The sequence below is a fragment of the Camelina sativa genome, chromosome 2 (assembly GCF_030686135.1).
Source record: "Camelina sativa cultivar CO46 ecotype springtype chromosome 2, ASM3068613v1".
NCBI lineage: Eukaryota > Viridiplantae > Streptophyta > Magnoliopsida > Brassicales > Brassicaceae > Camelina > Camelina sativa.
Genome location: NC_141881.1, coordinates 1,588,887 through 1,612,899, shown reverse-complemented (window position 1 = coordinate 1,612,899; position 24,013 = coordinate 1,588,887). Strand labels below are relative to the sequence as shown.

The 24,013-nt window shown below is 36.3% G+C and overlaps 3 protein-coding genes across 3 annotated transcripts; 1 reads left to right on the top strand and 2 right to left on the bottom strand.

Moving 5' to 3' along the window:
* Positions 1-3,711: 3,711 nt before the first annotated feature.
* On the bottom strand, positions 3,712-5,772 carry LOC147948081 (uncharacterized). The gene has a single exon (XM_087492508.1). The coding sequence runs from the start codon at positions 5,770-5,772 to the stop codon at positions 3,712-3,714; it is 2,061 nt and encodes a 686-aa protein (XP_087348634.1).
* A 1,350-nt stretch (positions 5,773-7,122) lies between these two features.
* On the top strand, positions 7,123-9,970 carry LOC104713952 (endoglucanase 17-like). Its single transcript, XM_087479558.1, has 6 exons — positions 7,123-7,622; positions 8,057-8,557; positions 8,653-8,814; positions 8,914-9,025; positions 9,133-9,296; positions 9,389-9,970. The coding sequence occupies exons 1-6, from the start codon at positions 7,347-7,349 to the stop codon at positions 9,719-9,721; spliced, it is 1,548 nt and encodes a 515-aa protein (XP_087335684.1). The 5' UTR covers positions 7,123-7,346; the 3' UTR covers positions 9,722-9,970.
* A 2,507-nt stretch (positions 9,971-12,477) lies between these two features.
* Positions 12,478-16,761, bottom strand: LOC104713942 (sucrose synthase 3). Its single transcript, XM_010431173.3, has 13 exons — positions 16,106-16,761; positions 15,869-16,001; positions 15,435-15,779; positions 15,008-15,343; positions 14,836-14,931; positions 14,581-14,754; positions 14,375-14,491; positions 14,108-14,274; positions 13,794-14,018; positions 13,374-13,695; positions 13,041-13,285; positions 12,828-12,966; positions 12,478-12,738 (listed from the first exon to the last, which is right to left on the bottom strand). Exons 1-13 carry the CDS (start codon positions 16,201-16,203, stop codon positions 12,706-12,708), a joined length of 2,430 nt encoding a protein of 809 aa, XP_010429475.1. The 5' UTR covers positions 16,204-16,761; the 3' UTR covers positions 12,478-12,705.
* Between the last annotated feature and the right edge of the window lie 7,252 nt (positions 16,762-24,013).

Genomic DNA, 24,013 nt, shown 5'->3' with positions numbered 1-24,013 from the left:
AGTCTGACGATCAATTAAATGAGTCATTTGAAGGGAGAGGTCCTTTACCGGGCCCCTACTTAAAGCTGGTCTCGGGAATTGAGCTGGCACCCAAGGATCAGACCATATGGAAATGGTGTCTCCGAAGCCAACCCGTTTAATAAGTCCTTAGTTAACCAGAGAGCGAGCGGAACAGATACTCCTCCACCCATACGATGGGGAGTAAGACCTAATTGGATCCAACGGATGCGTATTCCTATAGTATCTACTTTTAAAAACCCTGGCAAACAGGGAATCCGGAGCATCAATTAGTCGCCAAAGCTGTTTAGCCAGCAAGGCTGTATTAAAATCATCCACATTCCTAAATCCAAGACCCCCTAGCTGCTTACTAACACATAATTTTTCCCAAGCAAGCCAATGCATGCCCCCTGACTGTCCATTAGAACTCCACCAAAAATTCGCCACCGCACTAGTAAGTTTGGATGTGATTGTTTTAGGGATCCGAAAACAAGACATCACGAAGGTCGGCACAACTTCATTACTTCTTTCCCCCCTTTCGAGAGCAAATTTGCCGTCCAACTATTCGTGCGACTCTGAAGCCGTTCACGAACAAAAGAGAAAACTTTGGTTTTGGCCCCACCCAAGCTTTCAGGTAAACCAAGATATGACCCCATACCACTCAAAGTGGTGATCCCAAGGACATCCTGTAATTCCGACTTCGTTGTGTCATCAATTTTATGACCAAACTGTACCGATGACTTTGCAAAATTAATCTGTTGACCCGAAGCGGATTCATACTGCTTTAGGATATCTAGAATAACCCGACATTGTTCTCTGTCTGCCTTACAAAAGAACAGGCTATCATCCGCGAACAACAAATGCGTAATTGGCGGGCATTTATTCGCTACTTTGATCCCGGTAATAAGCTTGTCCCTTTCTGCCTTTCGTATATTTGCAATTAAAACTTCTGTACATAGAATGAACAGATAAGGAGATAAAGGGTCTCCCTGTCGTAAACCTCTCTGTGGAATAATCAAACCATTTGGCTGGCCATTTAGGAGAACTCTATACTCAACCGAAGTGACACAAAACATTATCCAGGACACCCATGTCTCTGCGAACCCCATTTTTCGTAACAAAGCTGCCACAAAATCCCACTCAACCCTATCATAAGCCTTACTCATGTCTGTTTTTATGGCCATAAATTTCGTCTTACAAGACGGGTTAGTACGTAAACCGTGAAACATCTCTTGTGCAATAAGTATATTATCTGAGATCAACCGGCCGGGAACAAAGGCCGATTGGGTCTCAGAGATAAGACCAGGTAAAACCCTCTTAAGCCGCTGACATAGTATTTTCGAGATTATTTTATATCCCACATTACATAGACTAATCGGACGCAATTTTGCCATCCTAGTAGGCTTGGCCACCTTTGGAATAAGACAAAGATGAGTACGATTCAGATCCTTTTCAAAAATCCCCTCCACAAAAAACCTATTAACTAAAGCCACTACGTCCCTTTTCACTATTCCCCAAGCTTTCTGGAAAAATAGAGCAGTCATCCCGTCCGGACCTGGGGCTTTATCCGGATGCATCATAAACAAAGCTGACTTTACCTCGGCCTCTGTTACCGGACTTATAAGCCGCTCATTCTCCTCATCGGTAATTACCGGAATTATCTCCCTTAAAATCTCTTCAAAGTTGTCCGGATTTGTTGAGGTAAACAATTCCTCAAAATATGATACCGCTGTGTGGCAAATATCCCCATCCTCAGTTGACCAGACATTGTCCTTAGAAAACAAGCCAGTAATCCGATTGCGAGCCCGTCTTTGCTTTGTTTGGGCATGAAAATATTTTGTATTGTGATCTCCCAATCGCATCCACTTATTCCGACTCTTCTGATACCAATGAATTTCCTCATCCCCATAAGCTTGGCGCAACCTATTTTGTAAATCTGAGATAACAGCAGGAGGAATAGTATCATCCTCCAGAGCGACCTCTAATTGTCGTTTCAAATCCTCAATTGTTTCCCTGCCAAAAGGAACTTGTGCCTTGCGCCACTGGGAGATTGCCCGTCTGCAATTTCCAATTTTTTTCACGAAAGAATCTGGTCCCGGGTCCAAAGCCCCCTCCCAGCCCGAATTAATCGCATCCATCAACCCTGACTTACCAATCCAGCGCCGGTCAAAAATAAAAGCCCGCTTTCCCCGTGGCCGCTTGGCACCGATATTAACCAAGAGTGGCTTATGATCGGATGCTATCATCGGCAAATATTCAGTCACAGTATCTGGGAACAAATCATGCCAATCCTCATTCCCTAAAGCTCTATCCAAACGACAGCGAATAGGTTTTTTATCCCGCCAGCCCCTCCAAGACAGGCAGTCCCCAAGATAGGGGAATTCCAAAAAACCACAGTCCTGGATCATACCATTAAAAGAGAGGAAGGAGGAAGGAGGACGTAACTTCCCCCCACGCTTCTCATGATTCCCTCTCAGCTCATTAAAATCTCCAACCACAAACCATGGAGAGGAACGAGTAGTACTAATTCGTACTAGACGTTCCCAAACCAAATCGCGGTTCTTAGGGACTGGATCACCATAAATAAACGTTAAGTATATTATCCGTCCTTTGAAAACCGCTTCAATATCAATTAACCGATTAGACTCAAATAAAACGTTTACCTGAAAATCAGCTTGATTATAAAAAAGGGCCAGACCCCCACTACACCCAATAGGTTCAATTGTTTTTAAATTCTTATACCCAAAGTGTCCTACAAATTTCTCAACAACAAAATATGATTGTTTCGTCTCCATAAGGAATAAAAAATCAGGCCGATGGTTAGACCATAAATCCCTGAGATGTCCAATAGTGGCCTTGTTACCCAGGCCTTGACAATTCCAACTTATTATATTCATAAAAACTTTTCACAAAATGGGTATGAGAAACCCCAATGTTTCCTTCTCCCACCCTCTGGATAAGGATACCAAGACAAGAACCAGAAATAAAACGTTGTACCAAGCATGTCACAAAAGTGCAAAACAGAAAAACCCATAGTAATATGAAAAGAAACAAGAGTAAAAATAACAGCGGAAATAGGACGAGAGGATTGGAGAAGATTAAAACTCACGGAAGGTAAAAATAACCAGAAACTCGAGACTAATTTATCCATAAAAGGCCCAAGAAACAAAACTGTCATGAGACAAAGAAAAAAGCCCAATAAGGACCCATATCTTGTAACACACCGAAACCTCAAACTAAAATTACAACGCATCCCATAATTATCCCAATACCGAGGCTTGTATAACAGTAATTCATTAAACCAAATTAAGGGCAAACATGAAGGGTTTATTGCAAATCTTGAAAACTCGACCACGTTACTTGTAAATAGGAAACCCGTAACCAAAATTACACCACCAAAAGATGAAAAGTCATAGAAAAAGAGACACAAGACGTAAAGGAGACCGTGGCAAAGGTTTATTAAGACACGAACAAAATGAATACAACCACAATTATCCAAACCCAGATAATCATAACCAACGAAGGGAAAAAGAAGCAAACAACAACGAAAACCATACAGAACAACCGATGGTAAATTATTCAAAAGCAGAAAATTGTGCAAAGCGAAAGAACCTAAGGTAAAAAAAAACAAAGACTGCTGCCAAATATAAGACCCTCTCCTTGTAAGATGGGAGGAGAACCCACACCCTTGCCCACACTTGCTTATAACTTGCATTAGGCAGCCGCATTACTCGGAGGCTTCCCTCCCTGGTGAGAAGAACCCACCTTACCCATCAGACCTGCACCCTTAGTAACAACCTTCTTACGAGGCGACGCCATAGTGACCATGTTCCGCTTCTTGGTACTCACCCCTTGAAGAAACCCCTTACCCTTGACCACTTTAGACCGCGGTGGTGGAAACGTACCACCAGTCTCATCACTTGGGAGTGTGTCCTTGGAAATATCCTCCGCAAGCCCCTGATCAGAGAGATCCTCAACATTAGCCTCCTCCTCTACCAGAAAGTCCTCCGTTCCCTCTGCTTCTTCTTCCCCCTCTGCCTCTGCTTCCCCCTGTGGGGATACCTCTGTTTCAGTACCCCTCTCCTCCGGGATTGCGCCCAGAAAAGCTAGCGATTGACCCTCCTTAGGAGGGAAATCTTGAGCCAGGAAGTCACCCAAAACCTCCGTAAAAGTCACCTCCTGCTGCATCAGCTCCATATTGATTATATCAGAATCACTTGCCACCACTGTCCCTGGGAATAAATTTTTGCGAACCCTCATATCAGAAACCCCTGCAGGAACTGACACTCCATCCACAAGTTGACCATCCGAGACCACTAAGTCTTCCAAGGTAGAGCCCAAAAACGCATCCAACATCTTTTGTTCATTATCCGAAAACTGATGCCCAACCTCACTGGTTTTGAGTTGATCTAAACCACTACCAGACACAGCCAACTGAAGGCTTGAACTTTTAGGTGCCTCAACTGAGCTCCTATGCTGCTTCACCAAACGTTCCTCAGCCTGATGACCCCTTTTGCCATTCTTTCCCTTGTGACCATATCCCTGTTTGTAGCGAAAATTGGTAGCCTGAGAACCTGACCCACGGCCATTACCAGCAAAAGACCCTTGATGAGATACCCCTGAACCCTCACCACTCAAACCTCCCCCCAAACCAGGATTGAGACCTTGAGTTGTAGCACCCTTATAGCTCTGTAACTTATCATCTGGTCGAGGTTCCAACCGGACATCCACCTTCTGCTTCCCATTGTCACCAAGGAGAGGACACCGCGACGTCTCATGACAGAGACTATTGCACCGCCGACAAAAACCATATAGCCTTTCGTACCTCAGAATAACAGTCGTCTCCTCCCCACTATGGAACTCTACTGAAGCATCAAACGACAAGGGTTTGAAACCATCCAACAATACCTTAACTCGGCCATTATCCAGATCCACCTCCTCTACATCTCCCAGATCAGAACCAATACAGCGGAAAGTTTCATCAGCCCAAAAATGCAAAGGAACTCCCATAACTCGAACCCAAAACTTGATAAAGTGAGGATAGCGTTGGTCGACCACCGGCTTCCATCTTACCAAAGACAGCATCCAGTGATCAAAATGGAAAGGCTCCATCTTCAAGATCTCCTGGATATCCTCCTCATGCTCAAAATCAAACTGAAACCGACCCATCCCCAGATCAGCACCAGCCACTCTCTCCTCAACCTTCCAAATCCGAGGTAGCATGAACAGCAAAGCTTTCATATCCTGTACCGCCGGGTTCATGCACCTTCCAATGAGGGTCTTAGAGTAACCCTCAATCATGGCAGAGTTATCAAACTGTGGGACCTTGATCTTAGGCTTGAGTCCAGCCCCCGAACCACTCACATTTGAGCCCTGAGTCAGCAAACCACTTTGAGACATTGTTTCCCCGAGAAAAAAAGAAACACTGCAAACAAAAATCGACCGAAACACAACACCCAGATAAAAACCGAAGCTAAACCTCTCAAAAACTTGAAGATATGAATCTGAAAGGATTGTGGGATGAGGAACAACCACAGCTCGTGAGAAGAATATATACACCAGCGCCACAACCCTAAACACATCAAAACCCGTAGACAAATAAGGAAACTGAATCCCCCATTCCTTCATGCGCCACCGAGCCATATCATGACCGGAATCCCAAAGAGATGCACACAGAGCATCAGAAGAAAAAAACGTAATCCCTCTCAGATCCCTCATATCAAAGACCCGAATCCCCTCCATAAGAGCCAGATCGCTCAGATCGAAAAGAATCATCCTCAATAAACCAAAGACATAATCCACGCCCAACAAATTCAGCACCAAACAAGGCATAAAAATTGCCCCTTCCTCTAATGACCGTATCAACAGAACCGAATAGAGATCTGGTAACAGGGAATAAGTCCCAGAAAAGGGAAACCCGAAACAATTGAAAATCCATTGCAGATCCGAAAAATCAGAAACCGTACCGATAGTCACAACCAAAAAGAATCTCCAGCGGGGATCCCCCTCATAAGCAATGAAAAAACCCCAAACAGATCCCCAAATCAGATCGACCTTTTAGTCAGATGTTGTTCATTTCAACTTTACTCAGAAGACAAATATTGTAAAAAAAAAAAACAATTTAGATTATGAATGAAACAATTTTATTTTGTTAACCTAATTGAAAGGAAATATATTTTGAAATATAACGTTTTGTCATTTACATATAGTTCAGAAGCGCCGAATCTTATCCATATGTATTCAGAATATGAAATCTGATACAAAAATAAAATGAATCTTAGTCGTATTACAAGTTAGATTATGAATGGGCTACCATCTCCCAAACGAGTAGAAAACAAGCATAAGTACGGACAATGAGTTCTTTTTGAATATTTTTCAAAAACCCCTCAATTATTTATTTATTCTGATTTTGGACAAAAGCTATCCAATTATTCATTTTTTTCCTTTCACTCGACTACAAACCAAACCAAAAATCTCAGCTCTCTTTTAGCCATAAGGGAAACACACAAGAAAGAGTAGTAAAAAGCTTTTTAACTAGCCACAGAAATAAAATGAATATTATCCATATTTATTCAGAATATGAAATCTGATACAGAAATAAAATGAATCTTAGACCATGTACAACGAAGGTGTTGAATAAAAAATTTCAACTGTTTAATCAATGCAATGAGATTGTTGAATTTTTTAGAAAACACATGTGGATTAAACTGAGTTGAAAATATTCAACATTGCTACATGACGAGTTGAAAAGATTCAACTAGTTGAATCTGAAAAAATGGAATATGCATTGCTACATGACGAGTTATGAAAGGAGAAGAGGGTGAATTTATTGTACATGCGCGAGTAAGAATTTTCTTTTTATCTTTGAAAAGACTTGCTTTATTCTGATTGGTTGAATATGATAACCGTACATGGTCTTAGTCATGTTACAAGTTATACTGCGAATGAACTACCATCTCCCAAACGAGTAGAAACAAGCATAAGTACGGACAATGAGTTCTTTTTGAATATTTTCCAATAAACCCCTCAATTATTTATTTATTCTAATTTTGGACAAAAGCTATCGAATTTGTCATTTTTTTCCTTTCACTCGGCTACATCTCTGACAAACCAAACCAAAATCTCAGCTCTCTTTTAACCATATGGCAAACACACAAAAAAAGAGTAGTCAAAAACTTTTTAACTTAGCCACAGAGAGAGAGAGAGGTGTTAACCTTTATTTCCCTCTATAAAAAGCTGAGCCACTTCCTCTGTTTCCCACAAAGCAGCTTCTAAAATCTAATTCGTTGGTTGGTTAATAGAAGCAGCTCTCTCTTTATCTCTCTCTTTCTTTCTCTTTAGAGATCGAAATGGCTCTTCTTCTGTTTTCTTCTTCTTCCAAAGCTTTCAGAGTCACTATTTTCCTCTCTTTCTTCTTCTTTCTCTGCAATGGCTTCTCCTCCTACTCTACTTCTTCTTTTTACGCCACCCATCACCATCGTCACCACTTGGCCAAACACAACTACAAAGACGCTCTCACCAAATCAATCCTTTTCTTTGAAGGCCAAAGGTCTGGGAAGCTTCCTCCTAACCAGAGAATGAATTGGAGAAAAGACTCTGGTCTCTCTGATGGCTCTGCTCTTCATGTAAACCACCTCAACTTTTCTCACTCTCTTCTCCTCTTTTTTTTGGAGTTTTTTTGTTTTCTCTTTTTTTTTTTTTGTGGAAATATGAAATGGGTTTGGTTGGTTAGCTTGAGATCTCAACAATGTAGGTTAAGTTCTGTATCAATATCCTCAAAAGACTCAACCTTTATTCATGAGTTTACTGTATAGAAAAAAAAAACAGAGGATAAAAAGTTAGGGTTTTTGTTTTTTTTTTCCCCTTTTCTCAAATCCCTAATTTTTTCATAAATGGGTTTGCTAAGTTAGTGATAGATCTCAAAGATTCTCAACAATGTAGGTTATAATCTGTATCAATATCTTGAAAAGATCAAACCTTTATTCTATGCTTTTACTACCTCTGTTTCAAAAATCTCTAATTTGTGTTAAAATTGGGGTTTTTGTGTTTTGTTGATTAGGTGGACTTGGTTGGAGGATACTATGATGCAGGAGACAATATCAAGTTTGGTTTCCCAATGGCATTCACAACCACAATGCTGTCATGGAGTGTAATTGAATTCGGTGGTCTGATGAAATCTGAACTACAAAACGCTAAAACAGCGATTCGTTGGGCTACTGATTACCTCCTCAAAGCCACTTCACATCCTGACACCATTTATGTTCAAGTTGGTGATGCTAACAAAGACCATTCTTGCTGGGAAAGACCAGAAGACATGGATACTGTAAGAAGTGTGTTTAAAGTTGACAAGAACACTCCTGGTTCTGATGTCGCCGCTGAAACCGCAGCAGCTCTAGCCGCAGCCGCTATTGTATTCAGGAAATCTGATCCTTCCTACTCCAAAGTCCTCCTCAAACGAGCCATCAGTGTCTTTGCATTTGCAGACAGATACAGAGGAACTTACAGTGCAGGGTTGAAACCTGACGTTTGTCCATTTTATTGCTCTTACTCTGGTTATCAGGTAATAAAAAAATGAGTTTCTCTTTACATACAATAATTATCAGATTTTTGGATAAAGATTTTGTAATTTTAAATGGATATTTTTTTTTTTTGTAGGATGAGTTGTTGTGGGGAGCTGCTTGGTTACACAAAGCTACAAAGAATCTTAAATATTTGAATTACATAAAAACTAATGGACAAATCCTTGGAGCTGCTGAGTATGACAACACTTTTGGTTGGGATAACAAGCACGCTGGTGCCAGAATTCTTCTTACAAAGGTTAAATTTGAATTAAAGAAATCTAATCTTTTTTGGTTTATAAATATAAACAAAAATACTTAACTAAATGTGTGGTTTTAATTTTGTGTGTGTGTGAAGGCATTTTTGGTTCAGAATGTGAAGACACTACATGAGTACAAAGGTCATGCTGATAATTTCATCTGCTCTGTTATTCCTGGAGCTCCTTTCTCTTCTACTCAGTATACCCCAGGTTCTTGCATTTTCCTCCCTCTTCTTTTCACTTGTTTTCATCTCTGCCCCTTTCATTCTCGTTAAACCCATAGAACTAACTTTGTTACCTATTTTACTGTTATGTAGGTGGATTACTATTTAAGATGGCAGACGCCAACATGCAATACGTGACGTCAACATCGTTCTTGCTCTTAACCTATGCCAAATACTTAACCTCCGCCAAAACCGTCGTCCATTGTGGTGGTTCCGTCTACACTCCTGGCCGCCTCCGCTCCATCGCCAAGAGACAGGTCTACTTCTAAACAAAATCTCTCATTTTAGATGATTTTGTTGAAACATTTTTTTTAATAATTAATTAGTTCTTGATTTAATTAATTAATAGGTGGATTATTTACTTGGAGACAACCCATTAAGAATGTCTTACATGGTTGGTTACGGTCCGAAATTCCCACGTCGGATCCACCACCGTGGCTCATCTTTACCTTGCGTTGCAAGCCACCCAGCCAAGATCCAATGCCACCAAGGGTTCGCAAGCATGAACTCTCAATCTCCGAACCCTAATTTCCTTGTTGGGGCAGTCGTTGGTGGTCCGGACCAGCATGATCGCTTCCCGGACAAACGGTCTGATTACGAACAGTCCGAACCGGCTACTTACATCAATGCACCACTAGTTGGAGCTCTTTCCTACTTTGCTCATGCTTATGGTCAACTCTAGCTGTAACAGTTGGCGTTGATTTAGTAATCGTGAGTGTATTAATTAGTAGTTCCAAGTAAAAATAAAAATGAAGGAAGCTATCTTTATTTTTATTTTTTATGTTATTTTAGTATATAAGTATTGTGGATCGAAAATGAGATCACAAGAGGACATTGGTCTGAGAGATGGGTTTATTTGGTTCGTTATTATATAAACGTCAAGTGTAATCTTATCGTGGTTATTAAAATGTTATCATCCTATTAATTATGATATCCATGTCGTTAATTTTTGTATGTTTATGTGATTTATTTTTATTTTTGGGGGACTGGATAGAATCTACAGCTGTTTAGCGTTAAAATAGAGATGAGATTGGGATTTCTTGATTGGTTCCCACTTTCTCGGAGTGTTGGTAAATAGACAAAACTCAAGAAAATCTAACAACATTGGTTTAATAGGTAACTAACTTTTATGTGTTTGTGTTAATAATCTCTTAATCAAACTTAAACTAAGTAGGAAAATTCACATAAAATGAAAGAAAAAAAAGGATTCACATAAAATGAGCAAAAATTTTGCTTCAGCTTGTAGTGGATGATTAATTATGAAAGGACAACATGCAATTAGTATACTAATTTAACAGCTCAAGTGGAATTTCGAGTTCCGGAATTTATTGGTTTTATTAAAACAATTTCCTAAAAAGACATCGAGATTCTAAAAAAATATTTATATAAACGTGACTAGGAGAATAAAAGTTTTAACTGAAAAAGAAAAAAATATAAAATTGTAATACGTCTGACAAAGATTTTAAGTTTCACCACATACCTCATTCTCATAAATGTGTTTATTTGTCACGAAAAAATGTCTAGTAACTTTCTGATTGAAACGTTGTTATTGGAGTAATTTTTTTTTTGTTTTTTTTCTATTGGCCAAGAAGTTTATATTTTTAAGAACAGAGAGAAAATAAAAATAAAATAAAAAGAGTGTAAAATAATACTCACTCTGTATCAGAATAGATGATGTTGTAGGATTTTATTTTGTATCAGAATAGATGATTTTCTATATACTTTTATCAATTAATGCTAAGAAATTGCAAAGTTCAAGAATCATTAAATGAAAATTTAAGAGTTTGATGAAATATTATTGGTTAATAATTATAAAAATATATTATTAGAAAATAATAATACACTTATTATTAAATAATAAATGTTTTTCTTGATTTATGTAAAAATCCTATTGATTTATGTAAAAATCCTAAAACATCATCTATTATGATACAGAGGAGTAATAAAAGAAAGAGTGATGATTGATGTTTATTAATTGCATTGGAAGAATCATTTTCCACGACACGGGAAGCGAGCAATTGACCAGAGAGAGAGAGAGAGAAGAAATGTGTCCTTTGTGGATTTGGTTCAATAGTAAAGTCAATTAAAGCTGCATATGTCACTCTTCTCTTCTGTCAGTTTTTCTTTTTTTTTTTTTTCGATTTCTATGTTATATTACTCACGCATCAATTGTGTATCTCGATATTTATCTGTAAATGTGAAAGAAATTTTTAAACTTAGACCCATAATGTCTCGTTTATGCTTTTAGTTTTAGTTATGCATCCAGTCAAATCTGTAATCAGCATTTCTAAATATCTCTGTAAATGCGGATGAGGCAATAATAAAGTACAGAAAGTAAAGAACACAAGAACTTTGTTAACGAGGTTCGGTTTTTCCTACTCCCCGGGACCTAGTCCAGATTTCGATTTCACTAGAACAAGAAAGCAAATACAACCTATTCGCAAACGCGTAAATTAAGCACAACCCTCTTAATTCACCGCTCTGTTCTATAACATGAAATCTTAAGGATAATTCTCTACCCTTAACTAGACTAACACCAAGCCTAGATTCAAACCAAAATAACCTAACCTTGGGCTAAACTCCCCCTGAGCCTAGACTTCAGATCTTCAACTCTCTTGAGCAACCTTCACACACACGTCACACCGACGAACAAAGAAGCTTGAACAACACAAGCACCAAACCGCGAAACTAAGCCGCACACCAACAGAAAGCTCTCTAGGATTCTAACCTTTATGCCTCAGCTCTCTTGCTTCTTTAGGACGTGCCTAACACCTCCTTATATACCCATCAATACTTCCTAATCACCATAGGAGAAGATTTCCAAATCTCATAAGAAAAATACTTTTTCCTTTTTGCTATTTTCCTTTTCTTTGTAAAACTCCAATTTAATCAACCAAAAAAAATAGTAGTTTTCCTCTTCAATTTATCCTCAAACCGTCCTTCAATATTGCCTTCTCAAGTCTTCTAGAAACTTCTCACGCACATAAAACAACAGCCATATTGTATCACGTCTTGAATACACAGACACTACTTCAGACAGACCAATACATCTTCACTATCAAATCCTCTTTTGCTGAAGAGAAGAATGTTGTGAACTTAAAAACAAGATCAAATCTCCTCTATCACAAGAAAAAAAATCCACGTTTAAAGCTTTACAAACAATGCTGAATAAACTTTTTTTTTTTTTAATATTGTTTCTTAGCTTTTAAATTTTCTCGTGTAGTTTTCCAGTATAAAAGATAGTACTAAAATTTTGATAACTTTTTGGAACTAAGGAATGCTAATGTCTAATGTGAATTATTTTCAAAATTATGAAATCTACTCTTAGTTTCTAAAACATGTGAAAATCAGATTGGAATGTTGGAATCGATCTAGTTATTTTACCTTGAGAAACGAATTAGATGTGAAATGAAAGCTCCATCGAAGACTTTCTTGGTGTAAGATACAAACTTCACGTGACTCTTATTCAACATGTCAGTCACACATACATCACACAACACAAAACGTACCACGAACACAAACAAGTTCGCGTATTAACTCCATCCAACAAATCTTCTTTTCCATACACACAAGACTGTCAAGACAGTAAGACACAACATAGGTTACATAGCCGGATTTATTCTTTTTTTTTTACACTCCCAACAGTTCATCCAACGCGGAACCGGGTCAGTCATCAGCGGTTAAAGGAACAGTTTTCACCTGAAACAAAGAGAACAAATCATGAGATCCTTGAGAGCTTATATAGAGGGAACTAGCTAGTATAAAAGAAAGTGTTTGTGAATTGTGACCAAGTCGCGGAATTTGAGAATGTAGAACATTTCAAGGTATCTCCGAGTCTCACGACGCTCCAATTTCGATACGTATTTCCAGAAACCATAGACACCAGCTAGTGTCATCAATCTCTCTGAGTATATCTTCCATGTGTACCTAACACAAAAACCATATCGAAGATTTATATCAAGCACGCTTAACTGATAAAATAACTAAAACGTTTTGCTTACCTCTCGTATATCCTTTGGAGTCCACCGTCTGATACATTTTTCCAATGGGTTGGATCTTCCTTACAACGTTCAAAGAAGTCAGCCATTATGTTACCCGCTTGCTCCGGATGGTATGGATCAATATGGAAACCCGAGAGCCCGTGCTCAATGATCTCTGCTGGACCACCATGACAAGTTGCGAATGTCGGAAGCCCACAAGTCATTGCTTCCACTACCGTAAGCCCAAACGCCTCGTAGAATGCAGGCTAAATATAGTAATCAATACACGATAAGTTTCATGGTTAGCATTTAAACCAAACCAAACCGAAAAAATTGAACCAATATTATTATTACCTGAGCAAAAGCACCTCTTGAATCGGCGATATAGCGGTAAAGCTCACCGTTACGAGCTCGGTTAGTCTGAGCCGTTATCCAACGAAACTGTCCATCAAGCTTGTATTTTTTCATCAGGTTATGCATTTTCTCAATCTCTGCGATTTCTTCTCTGTCTTTGGACTTGCTCACATCAATGTTACCAGCTATTACAACCAGGTTAACCAGCTCCCTCAACTTTGTGTTCTTGCAGTACATCTCAACTAAACCAGAAATGTTCTTCACTTTGTCCAGCCTCGCCATAGAGAAGAGTATTGGCTTTGATCGATCACTCAATGTACCACTGCAAACACACAACTCAACACCAAACCGGAAATGACTTTGGTTTTCGGTTATGAATCAAACCAAATTTAATAACAGAATGACAAATAACAAACTTACACATGCTCATCAGTCTGATCAGGGCTATAGAGCATGTCCTCTATGGAACCATGTAAAGCTGTAAGTCTCTTGGTTTCTTCAGAAAACGGGAAATAGATGGTCATGTCGGCGCCAGGCGAGACAATGTTGAACTTAGGATCAAACACATCAACGCCGTGTACTACTCTGTATAGTCCAGGGAGCGTAAAAGCCCCATGGCTTTCATATTGACCGACCGTGTTCTTCCTGATAAAGTAATACAATATTAGTATTGCCGATGGAAACCTGAAAACAAAAAAAAACACTTCTCGATATTATATTATTAAGTCACTTACGTTCCTGCGATTTCTTGGTAAGTGCTTGTGATGATGAAATCTGCTTTGTTCATTGCGATTAGATCAGCTGTGAATTGACAAGAGAAATGATACTTGTTGTCGAAATCTTTCCAGTAAATGTCTGAATCTGGATACTTGGTTTTCTCCAGAGCATGTGCAATAGTACACTGTTTATACACACACAAGGAAACCAAATCTGTGATGTTCCTTTCCATAGACAAAAAAAAACATAACAATCATATATCTGAAAAAACTTGAAGCTCTTACCTGTGTAACACCCATTTTATGTGCCATTAACGATGCAACAAGGTTTCCATCACTATAGTTACCAATGATAAAATCTGGTACACCTTGTAGTTCACCAACAATCTCACTTGCTGCATCCTTTTTAAAAAAAAGAAAGAAATATCAGTTACTGTTCTTATTCTTACATAAGAAGTAAACAAAACTTAAGAAAGTTAAGATTTTGAAACCTGAGCATAGTTCTCTAGATAAGGCCATACGTCAAATCTTGAAATCCACTTATGAAGGATTCCTTTATCAGACCTAAAAGGAACCCGGAGAATATGAGTATGCTCTGTTCCGCTAACTCTCTCTAACCGCTGGTTACATGTAGTTCCTTTAGCATCCGGTATCAACCTCGTTACCTTGAAAAATATAGTCCACAACCACAGTTTAGTATCTTGAGATCATTAAACATTAATAAACATAAAAACATATATGCTTACAATAAGAATCCTAGGAGTTATATCCAAACCCTGTCTCTTTATTCTCAACAACATCTCGGTCTCAAGGGCTCGAACTTGGTCTAGAATATAGACAACCTGAAACATCGAAGTATCTTGAAGGCTAACAAAAATCTGAAAAACAGATTAACAACTAAGGGTTTAAGGGGAGTACTTGTCCACCAGTGTCAGGTAAGCCTAAGACATTGGCTTGGCCAAAGTATCCATGTGGAGATAATATCACAACGTTGAAAACCATTGGTACCATCCCAAGAAACTTCTCCAAGGAAGAAGGATCGGGAGCTTGAAGAATATCAGAGAGAAGATGCATCATCTCGAGTACTCGCCCTGCTGTATCTCCCCATCCTTTCTCAAAACCCATCCCTTGAAGCGAATATTCAAATTCCAAGAACGGTGTTTCTTCTGGAAGCTTAGAGATATGATCTTCTGCTTTACTAAGTTGGCTCTCAAGCCTAGATATGCTTTGAATCCGATCATTCAACATCAATGGCTACACACACATAAAATAAAAAAAGTTCACATTTTGTTTTACCAAATCCAACTTTTTGATAAGCAAACAATATATAAAAGAATTGTCTTACATGACCCTTGTACTTATGAACTCTTAGGAAATCAAGGAGAGGCTCCAAGCAATCTTTGTTACGGAACATTACAGAAGACAAGTGACGGTTCAGAAACTGAACTCCATTACCAATAGAAGACGAACGAGAAGGACGTGGCACGTTTGCGTTGAAGGGTTCGAAATCAAGCTCAAGACGAAAAGGGTCACTAGTAGGTCCATCAACGAGTTCTTCTTTGAAACAAAGATACTCAGAGACTGTTAATTGTTCAACACTTAGCTCGAAGACGTTAACACGAACATATTCCCAAACACCAGGTCTTGGTCTAACGGCTAAGGCAACAAAAGGTGGTACAACTATTGCTTCCTACAACCAAAATTAGTAACGAATCATTCTGAAACTTAAAGTTTTAGTTTCTTGACGATTTGAATAAGAAGGAGAAGTTTTTTTTTTACCATTGCTGATTTAAGGATTTCGCCAAAGGGACCATCAGAGAGACTCTTCTTAGTTTCATCGTCTCCGATTACAGATTCGAGTTCGTCGATTAAGTTATGCGGCTGAAGTATCCCTTTTCCCTGATCCACATACCTTCACAAAAACACACACACGATATACAAATTTAAAACCAAAGGTCGAAACTTTCCCGGAAAAAACAAAAACAGGGGAATCAGTTTAGGATCTTGACGAAGAACCTGGAGAGAAGAGCGACGAGTTCGTTGCGATGAGCGGAGAGCGTATCTTGCACGCGATCCCTAGTGCTTAGAACCCTAGTGAGTTTAGGGTTTGCCATGAATATTCAGATGATCCTTAAAAAAAAACCCAGAATCCAAAAGAATCGAGAAAAAAGTTTTGATTTTTTCCGCTTTGTTTGATCAAATCGAATCACCAAAGGTAGCTATTGAAAAGTAAAAAATCACTGATAAAGAGGACTAAAAAAGCAGAACGATTCTGGAATTTTAGAGGACAAAGAGAGAGAGAGAGAAGAAGACGTGTTTGATCTTCTCTGTTTCTTGATACTGTTTTTTTTTTTTTTTTTTACTTTTTTTTTTCTGCTGCAACGAGTGACGTGTTTAGTGCTAAAGCAGAGTACACATGTGACTGTGTTATAGAGTGTAATGTATTTTTATAGTTTTAGGGGGAGTAGTAACTAGTAAAGCAGTGGAAAGCTCCGGCGACGTCTGAGTGTTGCTCTGCTTTGAAAGCGGTTTTATCGAGAAACTTCAGAGGAAGTAGACAACTGCTGCTCTGTTTTCTCGCCACGTAGATTCTAAAAATATGTTTTTTTTTTCTTTTGTCATTTAAAAATAAATATAAATTAATGTTTGTTTACACAACATTTTTATGGATCTCTTCTGAACTTTTGAATTTTGATCTACCTTATATTCTGAGCCTATCTGATCCTTGTTGGGCCTCTGATCTAATCAACATAAGTGATTTGATATGGTTATGGTTAGTCTAAAAATTTATTTGGTTGTCATAAAAACCCGTAAAACTGATTATTTGTTTTTGGTTTTTGAATACATATATATATATATATAATTATATCTTTTCAGTTTATGCTGAAAACAAAAAAAAAATCTTTTCAGTTTATATTGTGTTTAATGTTTTCCTTAAGATTTTTTATTTGACTTATAATTATTTGAATAATATTCTTTGGATTTTACTCTTTAAACTATTTTGGAGTATTAGATTTACAAAATTAGATATGAATCCTACTATATTAATTGGGAAGTACAAAATTAAAAGTAACCTTGAAAAGTGTAAAAAATTACATACAAATGCCATTAGAAATTATTAAATAACAGGTAAAATTTTCAAGGGTAAAAAAGATAATAATAATTATTATTAATTATTAATTACTGCTTCATAAGATATATTATCCAGTGAATTTTAATGGTTTGCGAGGTTTGCGTCTAACGCTTGTGTCTAACGCTTTCACTAACCAAATATTCCAATTAAAAAAATTATTCCCTTAACAAAATCGAATCAAATATTCCCATAAGATATTCTCTTAACAAATATATATCATTAGATACTCAATATCATAAACTCCCGATCAATTATTTGGTTATCCAAAAAGAAGATTACACGGAAAAGATTTTCATAACTAAAAGAAAGAATATACTCTTAAAAATAACAAATACCCCTTATTTTTAAATAATACTCACAATAATAATATCAGTAAAATACGATCCTAACCAAATATCCCGTGCTCAACCCTAGAAATACAATAGTCTATTCTCTTTAACACCATCATCCAGTCTCACGTTCAAACATTTACTAAAACAAACTTAGCTAGAAACATGTTAGCCTTGCCATTACCTTTCACACCTTTGAAACAACTGAAGCCTTTTAAGAATTCATGGCGTATACGCGTTAAAATTCTACATATGTGGAGGCAATCTGCGCTTACTGAAATTTGATCAAATTCTTGCTGGAACTCTTAACACAAACGTGTTAGTTGGTGAGTGTTATTTGGTTCCTTGCTAATTCATTCATTTGTTTGTTTATGTGATCACTTACTAACTATTTATGTATATCCCGTATATTTAATAGATGTCATCGGTCAAGTGGTTGGAGAGCTGCAAGTCGTTAATGCCTCAAATTCAATAAAAACTAAGATTGACTTCCAAATGAGGAACGAGAAGTACGTCTTTCCCTTTTTTATGTCCTCTATTTTTAACTTAACAAAATAAAATTATATCTAATGGTTTAGATCATTAACTGCTATCCCATTACTTGGGGGTTCCTTGGATGAGGTATGTTAATTAGTAAGGACATATATTGTACTATAATATTTATCTGTTGTACAATCTTATATTTTACAATTGAGTTTATATGTTTTGGTGATACTAGCTAGAGGATCCAGAAAATGTGCCTGACCCAATAAAGAATTTGATTGGGAAGACATTCCAATTATGTCTTGCTATTGGAAAGGAGAACATTTACGGTCGTTATGATACATACAAAGTTGCCAAGGTTTGGTCAGATGTTGATATGGGGTGGGCGATTAACAGTGAAGGATCTGAATCTTCTGTTGACCCAAATACAATTCCTTCTGCTAACGAGGTTCCATTTACTTTTGGTTTCCATGTTGCATGTTTCATCATTATCTCCAACTAGGCCTGCGAATTCGGGTAATTCGGTTCGGTTCGGGTCAGGTAAGTCGGTAATCGGGTATTTACATAATTTTGAAGTTGTACCGAAACTAACCGAAATTAAATACGGTTCGGTTCGGTTCGGATATCGGTTTATTCGGTTATGAGGTTAAAAACCCGAAATAACCGATTTTTTAAAAACAATAATAATTTCGATTTTGTTTGGGTTTTAATACCAACATTTTAGTTTAAAAAGGCCCAACAAAAAAGGCCCGTCAATACAAACCCATAAAATAAAACAATTAGGGTTTTCTTCTTTCTCTGAAAAGATGGCATGCAGCGGCGGCGATTTACTCCGGCTCCGATAGTAGACGGCGGCGGTTCTCTCAGACTCCGGTTGCTTACAACGGCAGTTCACTCCTGAGTCTGAGCTGTTGCAGCGACGAAGGCGGAAGAAGAAGAAACCATCATGGGCTATTGCAGCGACGAGGTGAAGAGAAGAAGATCAAAGAAGAAGTAGATCGAAGATGAAGGAGAAGAAGATCAAAGAAGAAGTAGATCGAAGATGAAGGAGAAGAAGAAGAAGAAGAAGAATAACAGAAGAATGGTGAATTGAATGAAAGAAGATTCGATGTTTGGTGGTGAGTCTTCGTGTTCTTTGGTGGGAGAGGCTGCGAGTGAAACAAAAAGAAAATTAGGGTTATTAGGTTTAGAAAGAATTTATAGTAGTGTCCTTAATTTTCGGTTATCGGTTAACCGTTCGGATAACCCGACCGAACCGACCCGAATGACATAACCGAATTCTCTGCACAACTTGTGCCGATTGAACCGAACGAAGCAACACTAACCGAACCGATTTGTCTAAATCTCGGTTCGGTTCGGTTCGGATAAATCGGTTCGGTTATAATTCCCAGGGCGATCTCCAACATTTGAATAACAGAGACAAAATATATTTGCACAATTCAGGAAGTATTGATGATCACTAACAGTGCTGGTGACCCTGAAGTTAGTATGTACGAGTACGACAGCTCAACGCCATCATCGAAACGTAAATCAGATGACAGTTCAGATGGGAGTGATCAAAAATCTACGACTAAGAAGCAATGCCCAGCCATCCCTAAGATGCCAACTCTGGATGATAAGAAAGATGAGAGTCCCAATGAAGGATCAGTTGTTGGACTGGCCAAGGAAGAGGATGTCAAGAACGGAGGGACTAAGTAAGCATCATGTTGTATTGACCTCCTCAACGTTACAGAAATTTGATTGCGTTATCGGTTTTAGTGATTTTGGTGCTTAAAGCACTTACTAGGATTTCCTTTAATTTTTCCAATTCAATAAGGATGTTGTTTCCAGTTATTTTTAATAATAAATCAAGAGTAACGTTGAAAAAGTTATTGTCAAAGACAATTTCCTCTATCAGTTGTTTTTGCTATGACCATCAACAAAAGTCAAGGCTAGAGTTTAACTTCTGTAGGGTTGTACTTGCCAAGACCTGTTTTTTCTCATGGGCAACTCTATGTAGCAATGTCTAGGGTGAAATCAAAAGCAGGTTTGAAGGTGCTTATTACAGATAACAAAGGGAAGCCACAAAAAATAACAAAGAATGTTGTTTAATTTTTCTGTTTACATGTTACATCTTTTTACTTACTTCAGAACTATACCAAAGATGTTCTTTTCAGTTATAGTTGTTTAAACAATTTTATTCCTTATTGTTTTGAAGATGTCAGGCTTTCAATAAACGTTTTTAAAATATCCCCTGATTGCCCAGATAATAAACCAACATTTTCAATTATTTTCAATTACAAACCAGTATATATAATTTATTTATAAAATTTATTATTACAGATTTTCTTAAAATAAAATGTTCAGCCCGCGATATACCCGCGGGTTAGTACCTAGTTCTATTATTTAAACTAGAGCATCGAATCTTACACAAGTATTTAGCTTCATAGTTATCCCAAAGACAGTTGAATGAAAAACAAACAAAATCTATGGCTGCAAAATCATTGGTCTAATTCTAACCATTTCATCAGAACACTTAGTTGAAATCTTCTAACAAAATTTTGTTATAGCATCAGCCGAAACTTCAAAACTCAACAGTCCTATCATGTTCACAGTAGCTATTCGGTTTAACAATTTAATTAAGCTGCAATTTTAAAAGTAATACCCAAGTAACATTGCCCAGAAAAGTAGGAATCAACAGGGTTCAAATTCAAACTGATGTCACATGTAAATTATACTACGCACCATGGTTATACTCAACAATATAAATTAAACAAAACCAAAGAATACGAACATGACTTGCCCGGAAAATATGATGGTGACTTTTGTATTTAATGTGATTTTGTGGAGAATCTCATAAAATCATCCCAAAGTTATTTTTAAAATCTCACCAAATCTCAAGAAATCACAAACTAATTTTTCTTATTAAAAATGAAAATAACACCAAATCCACCAAATACCTTAAAACCCCACTTTAAATCTCCTAAAATCCAAAACATCATAAATCTCACAAAATCCTTCAAAATTCCACTTTCAATACACACCCCTTAGTGTTGTCATATTTAGTAAGCTTACTGATTAGAGAGATCATAGAGAGATTTTAAGAAACTTATTGATTACATCATTTATTTAGGGAGAAGGTATAGATATTTCAAGAGAAAAATGGTTTATATATGTTTTTTAGCAACCTTATTGATTTTATAGAGAGATTTTAGCAAGCATGTAGATATAGTGCAATTTTTAGGTATATTTTATCGATTTACCATATTTCAATTATTGTTTTTAGTGCAATTTTGTATGGATTAATGTTGTAAATAATTTTTTTAAGAAGAATAACTTAAAGGGTAGAACACAAAATATATAGTGTTCCAAAAATGTTAATATAAATGATCCTCAAATAATCAATCTCATCTTCTATGTAAAAATTTTGATAGTCATGAAACAAAACTATTAATTTTTCAAGTATTAGTCAACAATTGTAATATTTTCTATACGTAATACACACAATAATAAGTATTACTATTTTAGTTTAACAATCACTTTAAATATTGAAATCAAATACCCATTCAACAAAATACACTTGTACAGAAAATATACAATTTACATTAGTCAAATTCTGAAAAAATGATTGAGTAGGATTATTATTGTAACAAATCTTTACTCAATTATTAAAATAATTATTTGTAAATTTACATTCGTTGTACTTTTGACTAGTTTGTTTTTCAATCAAGTAATTTAGGCCTGGGCATTCGGTTAACCATTCGGTTTCGGTTCGGTTGTATTCGGTTTCGGTTATTTTGGATATAGTAATATAGTAACCATTTGGATATTTTTGAAATTTCGGTTCGGTTCGGTTTCTTTCGGTTCGGTTTCGGTTTGGTTATTTAAATAAATAACCATAACTAACATAAATTATATTAACATTAACCAAATAAACCAAATATAACCAAAACTAACCGAATATAACCAAAATTAACCAAATATACAATAACAAAAATACAAAAAAGGGAAAAATATGGATTCAATTTTACAAAATAGTATTTAACTTTGTAAATTCAAAATAATAACATTTACATATATTGATTATTTAAAATATTTAATTGTTTTGAATCTAGAAATAATTTATATTTTAAGTTTATTTTATAGTTTTGCATAATATTAAGTATATAATATTTGATATCTTCTAGGTTTTCGAATATTTCGGTTAACCATTTAATTGTCGGTTCGGTTCGGTTCGGTTTCAGTTAGTTTGGATATAGATTTTTACTAACCATTCGGGTATTTGAAGAATTTCGGTTCGGTTCGGTTTGGTTTTTTTCGGTTCGGTTTCGGTCGGTTATTTGGTTATTGGTTATTTTGCCCAGCCCTAAAATAATTCTTTGTAATTTATATCATTACCGGAATTGTCATTTATTAGTTATTATACACTCAATTGGTACATGTATCGAGATACGAGGCAACATGGTAGATACAATTATAACATATTAGTAATAAATAAATATAAATGATGCTAAAACATTAATTCTTAGCTATGCGGCGGTTCTTTTTGTAGGGTACTGAAGATGACATAGACGAAAAGATAACATACTCCAAACCCACAAACCCCACAGCACTTCAAACCCACAGTAAGACGAAAAGAAATGAATTCTGTTAGCATATCATGTAATGTTTATACTTTTATAAAATTATAATTAAATTATGATTCTATTTCTTTTATGTATATATGCAATTAATAAGTCATATATCAAAATTTATATAAATAATGAAGAGTTAATGAATGATTTTATTATTTTATTATTTTTAATAAATAAAAATAATAAATAAAGCATGATGAGGTGTTTGAAGAGTTATCAAACATATAACTAAACGGCTAAACATCATTTCCTTAAAACAAAATATGTTTGTTGAACTAACTAAATAAAAATTAAGCCGTTCTTATCAAATATGATCTGGTTATCTTAATTTTAATTTTGTAATTTATATATTAATTTTTGTCTCTTAAATGTAGATTTAAGCGTTCTTATCATATATTATCCGGTTATCTTAATTTTGTAATTTATGTATCATTTTTGTCTCTTAAATATAGAGCTGTATGTGTCATAATTAAGAGAAAAACACAATGAATAAAAAACGTGTAGTGAAAGTTTACATAAATTTGCACTAAATTATATAAGTTGTATAAAGATAAATTTCTCCTGATGTTATCAAATTTTTATTGTGCTTTCACACAGTTTGATTTTAATTTAGGTTTTATATATATCAAATATGATGAGTTCAATATAGCTTAAAATACATTTACATGAAAATTAATGTAAAACATGTGGAGCTGATTCTACAGAAAATTTGAACGCATCACTTCATTGTATTGTTTTTAACTAGATATGTCAATTAGATGGTGGAGAGACTGGAGAAGATAAATTGAAACGAGAAATTCATTTTTAGAATATTTTTTTTAATTATGATTCGATAATATTTGAATGAACAACAAAATTTACATTACAGATTAGCAAAGGAATGAAGGAATGGCTTTCAAGCCTTCACTTAAAAGGTAGAGTACTTCTAAAGTTACATGGCATGTTGTGATCATTTTGAAATTCATTGACGAGCCGGGTCAGTATTTATGCTATTCACGGTTTACAAAAATGTACTAAACGTGGTTGCAATTTAACCAAATAACCGTTGGTCTAAATTGGTCCAAATGCTTTGATTTTGGTTTAATTGTGCTGTTATCTTGGTTGCAATTTAATTTAACCAAACAACTATTTGTCTAATAATAATTCCAATTTATTTGGCTCCAACATTACCAGCTTCGACAATTCTGGTTCCAAAAATCCCACATGAATACATGGTAGCATTTTGTAGAAGCCTTTTTGGGTTATGTATTTCAAGTAAGTTGCGATCTGAAAATAATGGTTCAAGAAACCCAATCTTCTAACCGGATTCTTTGATCGTCAATTTAAAAAGCTAATGATGTGAAACTAAAGTCTTGAAAGGAAAAAA